Source organism: Diadema antillarum, unplaced genomic scaffold, assembly GCF_040938485.1.
Source record: "Diadema antillarum isolate AM-2024a unplaced genomic scaffold, OU_Dant_1.0 seq00000070_RagTag, whole genome shotgun sequence".
In the NCBI taxonomy this organism is placed as follows: Eukaryota; Metazoa; Echinodermata; class Echinoidea; order Diadematoida; family Diadematidae; genus Diadema; species Diadema antillarum.
Window position 1 is genome coordinate 115,251 of NW_027271169.1, and position 12,658 is coordinate 127,908.

Below are 12,658 nucleotides of genomic sequence, written 5' to 3' on the forward strand. Positions count from 1 at the left end.
TCTGGACCAGTCAGATAAGTAGCAAGGTGAGTTGTTGTTGTTTTTTTCCTTCAGTAATGCACTTCTTTAATCGAAGTGACTTATGTGAATGAGTTCTAAAGAACTATACAATATCACTTACATGAGCCAGAGAAAGAGAGGGAGAGAGGGAGAGAGAGAGAGAGAGAGCTTGAACTTTCTTTTCCAAGAGATCAGGAAGAAAAAATGAACTTTTACTGAATGGAAATGTGCTGACATTCTCATGAATATTTTTGGAGATGCATGTCCTCAAGATGTAAAGTCCAGTGTATCATAATCATGTGCTCCTTGAAACTTGACTCAATTCATCAGTGATTCCATATCTAGTATATCTAACATCGAAAACTTAGTTGTGAGTGTTCTTAATATGATTCATCATTTCCACAGATTATTCAATGACAAGTACAAAAAAATGGTTTTAAGTGCATCTTTGTTTGATCGAAATGTTCAAAGAACAGTGTGATTGATGCTATCGACAATGTTTTTAAATGTATTTTTCTTCTTCATTTTGCAGGTGAGATCCAATGGCTGTGTCTACCAGCATTAAAACAAATTCAACACTCATTGGGAGAGGAGATGATCCATACTCTAATTCAACTCTGGTAATTACTAACACGATTCTCACCTCGATCGTCTGCCTCATCACCATCATCGGCGTGCTCGGCAACAGTTTCGTCATCCTGCTCGTCTCCCTGTCTCGCCAGCTCCAGACAGTCACCAACGTCTTCGTGGTGAGTCTGACCCTCTCCGACCTGATCGGATGCGGCATGCAGAGTCTGCAGGCAGTGGCGCTCTTACACTTGAAAGGTTGGCCTCTACCAGAATGGGTGTGTCAAATGACAGGTGGAGTCCTACTTATCGCGTTCAAAGCAAGCATTGTTCATCTGGCGCTCATAAGTGTGGATAGATTCATGGTTATCACTCGCCCTAGAAACAGATATATGGAGATATACAACCGCAGAAACGTGTTTGTCATGGTCGCATCCGCCTGGTTATGTCCACTCTTCTTTATTGTTCTCCCTCCAGCTTTGGGATTTGGACGTCTAGGATACAACGCTGCTAATCACTTTTGCACGTTTGATGGTAACGAGTTCCAAGTAAGAATTGTATACGTCATAGAAGAGGTCCTTTTTGTCACGACTTTCTTGATCATCAGCACTTGTTATCTGAAAATCTTCATCTACGTCAAGACTCAGCATCACAACTTATTGAAGCTCTTCAAGAACAACTCCGGCAAGTCGATGGCACCAGAGCAAAGTGAGATCAAAATGCGTATGACCATCGATAAACGAGAGATCGAAATTACTAAGAACCTCTTTATCGTAGTTTGCGGGTTTTTCGCTTGCATCCTTCCCAACACGCTTTGCGTCTTGACGGAGAAATGCTACCTGAAGTACTTCAAAGTTACTGCTGTTGTGTACTCCATCAATTCCTGCATCAACCCATTCATCTATTGTTTCAAGCAGCCACTTTTTCGCCAAATATCTCTCTCTGTGTTCCAGTGTCGGTGGTCAGAGATTCCCAAACTTTCTCCTTGGTTACAGCGTATTATCACAGCAAAAAGGCCGACAGACGAAATCATGACGGGTGAGGACTTCCCGAACTCGTCATCAATGACAACCGACCGCTCGACTTCAATGGCAGCCACCAGCTCGGCATCAATAGCACAGCTCCAGTGATGGGTAGATTTGTGCTGCCTAATACATCAATGAAATAAAACATCTGTGTCATTTAAATGATAAATAAAGATAAATATTTGAGGGTATATAACGCCTCTAATATTGGACGCAAACTGTCAATTTGGTGATTAGTGGGAATATCAGTTGATACAAATGAAAAGATAATTAAGGGTTCTTTTCTTTTCGTTGTTTAGATCTGAAGCACATATTTACACCCAAAAATGATTTTCACATGATCATGTCTTGATGAGATGAATTATTGATTACGCCTTGTGTACTATGTAAGCTAATGCTGAAGTCACGAACGAGTACATGTGAAAGTATGTTTCTTAACTGAGCAAAATCCTTGTTTCTCAGACAAAAAAAAAAAAAAAATCTGCGTGATGATCCTTCCATTTCACTATAAATCATATTCTTGTAATATGTGTAATGAAATGTTTTTTTTTTTTTTATTCTGCCATCAGCTCAAATATCTTACTTAGCAGAGTACAAATTTTTTGCTCCCCTCAGATCTAAGTGCAATTGGGTAAATCGTGAGAACACCTGTGAATTTAATTCTTTGTATATGCGAGCTTTGGCAATCTTCTCATACTAGATACCCCACTCTCAGTTTTTGTAAGTATAGGGTTAATATCAGGGATGTAAATTGACACCTCCAATAGCCATTGATGATAATGGTTTAGCAGTAATGTGTGGAAAATGGGAGAGGATTTGTCTGAACGCAAAGCTGCAAGATTGCCTACATATTGTCACTGTAATCTAGAATGAATGCGGAAACGGAGTTTAGTCTAGGTTGAACCATTGACAATATTTCAGATGATTATGTTTCAAATGGATGATTTCATCTGGTCAGCAGACGGCAATTTAGGAAAAGAAATCGGGATAACACAAAACAATACAAACAAGAATATTCACAGCATTCAAATTTTGTTACTACATACCATGTATAGTATGACTTTTTTTCAAGAAATCTGACGTCCCGAAGCATTATCATAAAGATAGATGAACCTAGAGAAGGAAAAAAAAAAACATTCACGGTTTTAAGGTCATGGAATAGTTTTGGTTTGAGGTGAGAATTCAACTTTTAACTTTTTGCGAGATACTTAGGAAGCGCTTTATGAAAATAAAGAGCATGCAAGAGGAATTCAAAGATTATTTGATGAAAATGGGTTTTAAAATAGCTGAGACATCCCCCCTAAAAAAAAAATGTTAAAAACAAAGCGATGTTCATGAAAGGTGGGACCAACCTTTTATTACGATCGCTTTGTTTTCGATATCTCAGCCAATTTAAAACCAATTTTCATCAAATAAACTTTGAATTCCTCTTAGAATTTATATGCTCTGACATTTTTAATAAGAGGTTTCTCGTTATCTCCATAAAAGTCATCAAAAAAGGTAGAAACCTGAAGCATCATCTCAACTGAAACTGTACAATCCCTTTAATGGAAGAACTCTTTGCTTCACGAGCTTACATGTTATTAAGATACGTTTCTATGATTCACTTTATACCACTGCTAACGATTTTCTAATTAAATTATATCAAAACAAAATGCCTTGTGGAATTTTTGCTTTGTATATTGTGTTTTACATTTTTTATGTTATTTCATTTCAATTGACTTGAAATGAATTAACCCGTTCTGTACGGGAACTTGGTGGCCTGCGTGTTAAGTCTATGGGCATGTCAGAATTCAGTATGGAACGGGTTAAGTTAAATTGAATTGAACTGAACAGACTCATCATTTGTTGACTAGAAGCAATATGAACCCAGCATGATGTCAAAAAAAAATTCTTCTACAACAGTCCATAGTACTGTAATGATAATATATGAATTGCAGCATTAAATCATATCAAATCATACAATGAAGTGGACTGGCAATAGCCAAGACGTGTCATACCATCTTACACCTAGCCATTTCCCCCTCACATTAGTCAAAGGCGAACCTCGGCCATACACAAAGTGTCACGTGGTTCTCAATCTCTCTCGATTTCTATCGAGATCTCTCCCTTCCTCTTTTTCTCCCGTGCGATCTGTTTTTGAAAAGTTTGTAGTTGAGGAATAGCTCTTTGTTAAATGTGGCGTTAAGTTCTTTTCACAATTTTTCTTCCACAGTGACTATGCTTTCAAGTCATTTGATTCAAGAAGTTCACAGTTTCCGTGTGTGTACAGATAAAGCTAGTTCGCGTATTCAAATTACATGCGTCACTGCCAAGAGCCAATCGTATGTCTTCGGGAACGCGGCTTATAATTATTCAGGTTAACAGGAGTTGGAAATTCAGACTTGCAGCAATTGTGAGAGCAACTGCTGGGGATCAAACAGCTCATCAGTTGATTTTCCATCATTTTCGATAATATTGTTACAGCTGATCATCTGCCCGAAAACTAAGAAGAATCTTTAGGTAAGGAGTATGCTTCAGTGGTATTCACAGCACCAATAATGAAAGCTATTATTCATTAAGAGACCATTTTAAGAAAGGAAATAAATTGATAAAGAGTACCTCAAGTAGAATTTGGAGAGAGTTACGGATTTGGCTTTTCAAGATTCAATATTTCATTGCAAGTTACTTAATATTTCTGTGATATATGTATCAAAATCTCGAAATCGCTGTGATCAGTTTGTGGACAATGACCTTTAGAATTTTAGAAATGTTTGAATTTCTTATACAACATTACGTTTTTGATATATTAACTAAACTTATCTTTGAAAATGCTGGAAATACTTTTTTTCATAGTTTTCTCTGTAAAAAGGGAGCGCTTGAACAGTGCTGATATGCTTCCCTGATAAATTTGCTGTGTAAACACCTGCTGAATTTTCTTCGTCATGAATATGATATCACCAGACTTTCATTGATTAATATGATATGGATGGTCTATAGATTTTTGAGGTGCTTTAAAGCTACAAATAAAACGACCAAATTTTGTTGGATGGAGACTGTTGTGCATTTTCACGTCCAGTTTCGAGGGTTTTTTTCTGTTATGATATATCACATGGATTATCAGTTTTTGGTGGTTAAGATAATAATGCTCAACTTTCAACTGGCTTAAGGACATGATGTGAAGTGCCATAGTAATTGTTTTGTTTCCTGTCTTCTAGATTCGAGTGCATTTAAGAAAAGTTAACGGGTTTAAATGTTTCATATACAGGGATGGCAGAGATCACGGTGAATTCAACCTTTATCGGCAGCATCTACGACCCGTATGATGACTTGGAGTTGGTTATCAGCAACAGCGTTTTGGCCTGTGTAGTCGCCTTAATCACAATAACGGGCGTGCTCGGCAACAGTTTCGTCATCCTGCTCGTCTCACTGTCTCGCCAGCTTCAGACCGTCACCAACGTCTTCGTGGTGAGTCTGACCCTCTCCGACCTGATCGGATGCAGCATGCTGAGTCTTGAAATTGTGGCATTATTAAACCTGGATGGTTGGCCTTTGCCAGAATGGGTGTGTCAAATGACAGGTGGGGTATGCGTTATAGCGTTCGTTGCAAGTGTGGCCCATCTTGCACTGATCAGCGTTGATCGGTTTGTCCTCATAACCCGTCCCAAAACGAGGTACATGCGGCTGTACAAGGGACGAAATATCATCATGATGGTAGCGTTTGCGTGGCTGGCGCCGCTTTTGTCGATTGTCCTGCCAACATCCTTAGGCTTTGGACGTCTCGGGTACAACGCCGCCAACTACTTCTGTGTGTTTGATGGAACCAAGCTCCAGCTCCGCATGGTACACATCTTCGAAGAGGTTTTGTTTGCCACGACTTTTTCCATCATTATATCTTGCTATGTGCGGATCTACCTGTATGTCAGGAGGCAGCATCGCAACCTCCTCCAGTTTTACGACGACAAGCCTGAAAGCTCCCAGGAACCACAGTCTTCTAGCATGCGAATGACTATAGATAAACGTGAGATTGAAATCACAAAGAATCTTTTTATGGTAGTTTGTGGATATTTCATCTGCGTCCTCCCAAACTCTTTTTGTGTGCTCTTTGAATCTTGTTACGTGAAATATTTCAAATTCACGGCCGTCGTGTACTCCATCAATTCTTGCATCAATCCCTTCATCTATTGTTTCAAACAGCCACTTTTCCGTCAAATCTCCCTCTGCGTATTCCGACGTCGGTGGGCAGATATTCCGAAGCCATCTCCATGGTTACAGGGTTTGGTGGATGTGAAGGTGAAGAAAGGTACAACTGGAAGAACAGAAATCCCGAATACGGTCTCCATCTCCGCATCGCTGCAAGATGTATAAGGAACAAGAGCTCCGACGCCCACACATTTATAATCAGACGGCGTACAAGCAAAGATCAGATCGAAATAACAAATACCCTTTTTATTGTAGGTTGAATAATGTTTTCGTTTTGAGGACTATTCTAGTCAATTTTCTCACAGAAAGACAGGGGAAGGGGTTGACCTTTTTGTTCTTCTTTAGAAAAATGCAATGACTTTGTCATGATATACATGTTTTATTTGTAATCGTCCGAAGGATAATGAATCATAATTTGAGATGATTAATTGTTTCAAAACTTTTCCTATTTTGAACATTAATCGCATGCCATTTCGTTGTTATACTATTTTTCCCCCTTCTGGCTTGCAAGGAGGGGGAAAACAGATTAAAAAAACTAATCAAACAAACGCATGTGCATATCTGGCATATGATAGTTTAGTAGTATCTTTAAAATTGTGATATCTTAAATTCCCCAAGTCACTTCATGGAATGGAAAATAAGACTTTTTGTTTGACATATTATGTGAGGTGACATCTACTTCTCCTACACAGTCGTTTTGAGGAGTGAATGACATCGTTTAGTAGTGGTGGTTGTATCACGAATCTGAGGTTAATGATCATACATGCATACTGTGTCTCGGAAATAAAAACGAAAATGCTGTCGAGAATTCTCGTTAGATATGAAAAAAGTAAAAACTGAATATGGTCGAATTTACCATACTCGTTAGTTAGATGAATTGAAACGAATGATTTTTTTAAAATCCATCCTCAGAATATTTGTGATGAGACAAGTAAATTCGAAATGGTTTAACAGTAACATAGTGATATTGTTCACGATGTCTTAATAGTCCCTTTGTGCTGACTAATTCTCGATTTCTTTTTTGAAGTTTGAATGTTCTCTAATTATTTCAACATTACCGCATGTATAATGTTAGACAGGGTGTATAATATAACGAGAAAAAATAATCGTTTGGCATTTGTGCAATATTCAAGAATTGTCTTTGTGCGAAATATTGAATACATGCTCAAGAAATGGAGATGACTTCAGGTTTAGAGACAAGTGTCATAAATTGGGCGTTCAATTTTATTACCGGGACACTAGATAAATGTCTGTTATGGACATTATACAGTGGAAAGGATCAATTAACATTTATATCTATTAAGTCCAATAATCAGTCATCGACTATATTATTTAAGTAGACACCTATATTTCGAATATGTTCATTCAATCTACACTTTCTTGATCAGGTTAGCTTATTCAGAGTCATGTAACAGTTCTAATCTTTGTTTTGTGTTGTATATGAGTGCGGATTTTTTCACCGAAAACATATTAATGGTAAGATAATTTCCAATGTACCGCTGTTTAACTCTCCACGGAGGTTTAAAAGCTAAATTCAGATGATAAACACCTCTTCTAGCCTATATTTTTCTCATTTCCACAACTATTTGCAAAACCTAATCCAAACATGGCACATGACTACATTCAATTGTGGAAAAATCAGTAGGCTAAGTATAAGAAATAGAACAGAGAAGTTTGGGAACTTAAGGGTAGAATCATAGTCGCGTGTAATCATAGAACAAAATTAATAAGTAACGTTGTGAATAATACGGAAAAGTACACCACTATGACTGCTTTAGGGAGCGCCCATGTTGTTGACACAACGCAACATGTTGGGGAATATATGGGATATTGACTTTTATGGGAAGATGGATCGTTCAAATGATATACTTTAATGGAAGGAAATGTATATGAATGATATTATGATAAATCCATGAGTTATGTTATGATAATAATAATAATAATGAAAACAATAAAAATAGTAGCTGCTACTATGTACACCTGCTATGTTCCTCCCAGTAAGGTTCATGACTGTGAGTGCGCACTTTAACCATATACAATAAACCACATGATTCTTTACAATGATTTCTCATCCTCTCTCTTCCTTCGTTTTTTCTCACTGGCGATGTATTTTCCCGGCAAATAAGTTGAGTCAATGTCAATGTCAGTTTATGAATGTGGTGAAGGGGTATTCTTTACGGTTTTTCAGTAGTGGCAGATCTTATACGAGAGTATGATCAGATGATTAAGTGGTTGTGGGTATGTATTCTCGAAATGCTCTTTTAAGCGAACTCAAAAAGAGGCGGAGTGATTGTTACATATTTCATATAATGCGTCACGACCAACAGCCAATGGCCTGGCTTTCGTAGAGCATTTTATAATCGGCAATAAGTGTTGAGAATTCAACACATGTCATTATCGTCTGGAGAAAGCTCCAAGGACACTGAAGGATATACAGTTACAGCTTGATAGTCAAATTCCTACGACCAAATAACATTCTTCGGTCCTAGAGGGTGCTCGAAAACTGGAAGGAAACATTTCATCGGTAAGAAAACTGTTTCAATCATATTTTTTTCCTCACAACAAAATCCACAACGGTTTTAACTGAAATTTGCAAACCAATGGTTGCGCTTGAGAGTCAATTTCGCAAACTGTTGAAAAACAGACACGAAAATTTATAACTGAACACACAAGACATCAAACACCGTAATTGTAATGATATCATGCCTAATTTATCGAAAATGTATTTCAGTTCACAATTCATAATATTTGTATTTCTTTTGACTGTACTTTAATAATTTTATTCTGTTGCTCTTTCAAGAAATTTCAAATTAGTGATCAATTCTCGTTTGAATTCTGATGAGAAATGATAACATTTAACTGTTTTGGAGTAATTTGGCATAGCATAATAACTCTATAATGTTGTACATTGTACAAACATCAGGATAACGTTTTTGGGAGAATCATATCTTAAACCTCAATTTCATAACCAATTCATAACATTTTCTCATCAATGTTGAATTGATTACTAAAGAAATAGTGATATCTGCTAGAATGAGCTCACATGTTGGCAATACAAGGAAACATCAAGTGTTTCAACATCTTTACTATAGTTGCAAATATTATCCGATGATTCGAAAGTGTTAAAATCAGTGTCTTTCTTCCACATAAGACTTACCCTTTAAAGTAATTAATTCGTTATCTGCTTTCATCCATTCATTCCCTGAATGTCCAGTATTGGCAGATGTCAGGATGAACACCACATTGGATGTCAGCATCTACGACCCTTATGAGGACTTAGTGTTGGTAATCAGTAACAGTGTTTTGGCCTGTGTAGTCGCCTTAATCACGATCACGGGCGTACTCGGCAACAGTTTCGTCATCCTGCTCATCTCACTGTCCCGCCAGCTCCAGACCGTCACCAACGTTTTCGTTGTGAGTCTGACCCTCTCCGACCTGATCGGATGCGGCATGATGAGTCTTGAAATTGTGGCATTATCAAATTTGGATGGTTGGCCTTTACCAGAATGGGTGTGTCAAATGACAGGTGGGGTGTGCGTTATAGCATTCATTGCAAGTGTAGCCCATCTTGCACTGATAAGCATTGATCGATTTGTCCTCATAACCCGTCCCAAAGCCCGGTACATGCGACTCTATAATGGACGAAATATAATCATCATGATAGCCTTTGCCTGGCTGGCGCCGTTTTTGTCCATTGTCCTGCCAACATCCTTAAGCTTTGGACGTCTCGGGTACAACGCCAAAAACCATTTCTGCGTGTTTGACGGAGATAAGTTACAGCTCCGCGTGGTGAACATTTTTGGAGCGGTTATCTTTGCCACAGCTTTTTCCATCATTATGTCATGCTATGTGCGGATCTACCTGTATGTGAGGAAACAACATCGCAATCTTTTAAAATTTTACAGGGACAAGCCCGTTAAGTCTGTGGCACCACACAGAAATGAGTCTTCGAACATGCGAATGACTATAGACAAACGTGAGATTGAAATCACAAAGAATCTTTTCTTTGTTGTTTGTGGATATTTCGTCTGCGTCCTCCCGAATTCTGTGTGTGTTCTGACAGAATCGTGCTATCTGAAATATTTCAAATTCACGGCCGTCGTATATTCCATCAATTCCTGCATCAACCCCTTCATCTATTGTTTCAAACAGCCACTTTTCCGTCAAATCTCCCTCTGCGTATTCCGACGTCGGTGGTCAGATATTCCAAAGCCATCTCCATGGTTACAGCGTTTGGTGACTGTGAAGATGAAGAAAGAAGTTACAACTGGAAGAACAGAAATCTCGAAGACGGTCTCAATCTCTGCATCGGTGCAGGATGTATAAGGAACAAGAGCTCCGACGCCCACACATTTAAAATTAGACGGCGTACGAGCAAAGATCAGATCGAAATAACAAATACCCTTTTTATTATAGGTTGAATAATGTCGTTTTTGTTTTAAGGACCATTCTAGTCAATTCTTTCTTAGAATGGAGGGGAAGGCGTTGACCTTTTTGTTCTTCTTTAGAAAAATGCAATTAATTTGTCATGATATACATGTAGTATTTATAATTCGTCCGAAGAAATTATGAATTATAATTTGAGATGATTGATTGTTTCAAAACTTTGCCTATTTTGAACACTAATCGCATGCCATTTCGTTGTTATTATATTATTATTTTTCCTTCTGGCTTACAAGTAGGGAAAAACAGATTTAAAAAAAAAAACCCAATCAAACAAACGCGTATGCATATCTGGCATATGATACCTTAGTAGTATCTTTGATATTCAGATGATTCTTTAAGGAAGGCGTTTGCATGGTGTTGCACATAGCATATGCTCGGTTTTCGGTTCACCATGTGTGAGTCCTTAAAAGGACTGTTAGAATGACAGGAGGAAAGAAAAAGGATAGGATGAGAGGCAAGAATTGAGTAAGAGTATTCTTTCTGGAGTGTGTGTAGTCCTGAAAATGACTGTGAACCGGAGAGGGATAGAAGAGCTTTTCAGGACTACACACACTCCAGATAGAATACTCTCACTCAATTCTTGCCTCTCATCCTATCCTTTTTCTTTCCTCCTGTCATTCCAACAGTCCTTTTAAGGACTCACACATGGTGAACCGAAAACCGAGCATATGCTATCTTTAATATTGTAGTGATATCTTAAATTCCCAAAGGGCTGATATTCTCTGTCACTTCATGGAAGGGAAAATAAGACTTTTTGCTTGACATATTATGTGAGGTGACATCTACTTCTCCCACACAGTCGTTTTGAGGAGTGAAAGGCATCGTTTAGTTTCTGACGAATCTGAGGTTAATGATCACACATGCACACTGTGTCTCGGAAATGAAAACGAAAGTGCTGTTGAAAATTCTCGTTAGATCTGAAAAAAAAAATACTGAATATGGTCGAATATACCATACTCTTTCGATGAATTGAAACTAATATCTTTTTTTAATCCATCCTTAAAAAATTTGTGTTGAGACAAGTAAATTTGAAATGGTTTAATAGTAACATGGTGATATTGTTCACGATGTCTTAATAGTCCCTTTGTGCTGACTAATTCTTGAGGTTTTTTTTTTTAAGTTTGAATGTTTTCTAATCATTTCAACATTGCCAGCTGCATTACAATGTTAGACAGGGTCTATAATATGGCGAGAGAAATAATCCTGTGGCATTTGGGCAATATTAAAGAATTGTCTATGTGCGAAATTTTGAATACATGCTCAAGTAATGCAGATAATTTCAGGTAAAGAGACAATTGCTACTAAACAGATATTGATGTTTCAGAAGAATTTTGATTGCGACTCCAAATTTTCAGCCGCATTGTTCATCACCACGTGTTTTCATGGAAGTGTCATAAATTAGGCGTTCAATTTTATTACCGGAACACTAGATAAATGTCGTGTTATGGACATTACACAGTGGAAAGGATCAATTAACATTCATATCTATTAATCCAATATTCAGTCAACGACTATATTTAAGAAAGCACCTATGTTCATTCAATCTACACTTTCGCGATTATGTTAGCTTATTCGGAGTAATGTAACAGTTCTAATCTTTGTTTTGTGTTGTATATGAGTGCTGATTTTTTTACCGAAAACCTATTAACGGAAAGATAATTTCCAATATACCGCTATTTAACTCTGCACAGAAGGTTAAAAGCTAAAGTCAGATATGATATAAACACCTCCTCTAACCTATATTTTTCTCATTTCCACATCTATTTGCAAAACTTAATTCAAGCATGAGTGTAAGAAATAGAAGAGAAGTTTTGGAAGTTTAGTTTCTAATCATAGTCGCACGTAATCATAGAACAAAGTAATAAGAGACGTTGTGAGTAATATGGAAAAGCAAACCACTGTAACTGCTTTACGGAGTGCCCATTTTGTTGACACAACGCAACAAGTTGTGGAATACGTATGGGATGTTGACTTTGAGGGGAAGATTGATCGTTCAAATGATTTACTTTAATGGAAGGAAATGTATATGAATGATATTATGATAAGTCCATGAGTTATGTTATAATAATAAAAATGATAATAAAAATAGTAGCTGCTACTATGTACACCTGCTATGTTCCTCCCAATAAGGTTCATGACGTGAGTGCACACTTTAATCATATACAATAAAGCACATGATTCTTTACAATGATTTCTCATCCTCTCTCTTCCTTCGTCTTTCTCCCTGGCGATGTATTTTCCCGGCAAATAAGTTGAGTCAATGTCAATGTCAGTTTATGAATGTGGCGAAGGGGTTCTCTTTATCGGGTTTTTTTTTTCAGTAGTGGCAGATCTTATACGAGAGTATGATCAGATGATTAGGTGGTTGTGGGCATAATCCTCGAACTGCTCTTTTAAGCGAAATCAAAAAGAGGCGGAGTGATTGTCATATGTTTCAT

At 37.5% G+C, this 12,658-nt stretch overlaps 3 protein-coding genes across 3 annotated transcripts; all 3 read left to right on the forward strand.

Moving 5' to 3' along the window:
- The first annotated feature begins 542 nt into the window (after positions 1-542).
- Positions 543-1,697, forward strand: LOC139725998 (melatonin receptor type 1B-B-like). The gene has a single exon (XM_071637080.1). It carries the CDS (start codon positions 543-545, stop codon positions 1,695-1,697), a length of 1,155 nt encoding a protein of 384 aa, XP_071493181.1.
- Positions 1,698-4,841: 3,144 nt separating this feature from the next.
- On the forward strand, positions 4,842-5,939 carry LOC139725999 (melatonin receptor type 1B-B-like). The gene has a single exon (XM_071637081.1). The coding sequence runs from the start codon at positions 4,842-4,844 to the stop codon at positions 5,937-5,939; it is 1,098 nt and encodes a 365-aa protein (XP_071493182.1).
- A 3,066-nt stretch (positions 5,940-9,005) lies between these two features.
- Positions 9,006-10,100, forward strand: LOC139726000 (melatonin receptor type 1B-B-like). The gene has a single exon (XM_071637082.1). It carries the CDS (start codon positions 9,006-9,008, stop codon positions 10,098-10,100), a length of 1,095 nt encoding a protein of 364 aa, XP_071493183.1.
- The last annotated feature ends 2,558 nt before the right edge of the window (positions 10,101-12,658 follow it).

What these genes read in the sequence shown, in the direction of transcription:
- LOC139725998 (XM_071637080.1), top strand. Translation starts at nt 543, where the DNA reads ATGGCTGTGTCTACCAGCATTAAAACAAATTCAACACTCATTGGGAGA.
- LOC139725999 (XM_071637081.1), top strand. Translation starts at nt 4,842, where the DNA reads ATGGCAGAGATCACGGTGAATTCAACCTTTATCGGCAGCATCTACGAC.
- LOC139726000 (XM_071637082.1), top strand. Translation starts at nt 9,006, where the DNA reads ATGAACACCACATTGGATGTCAGCATCTACGACCCTTATGAGGACTTA.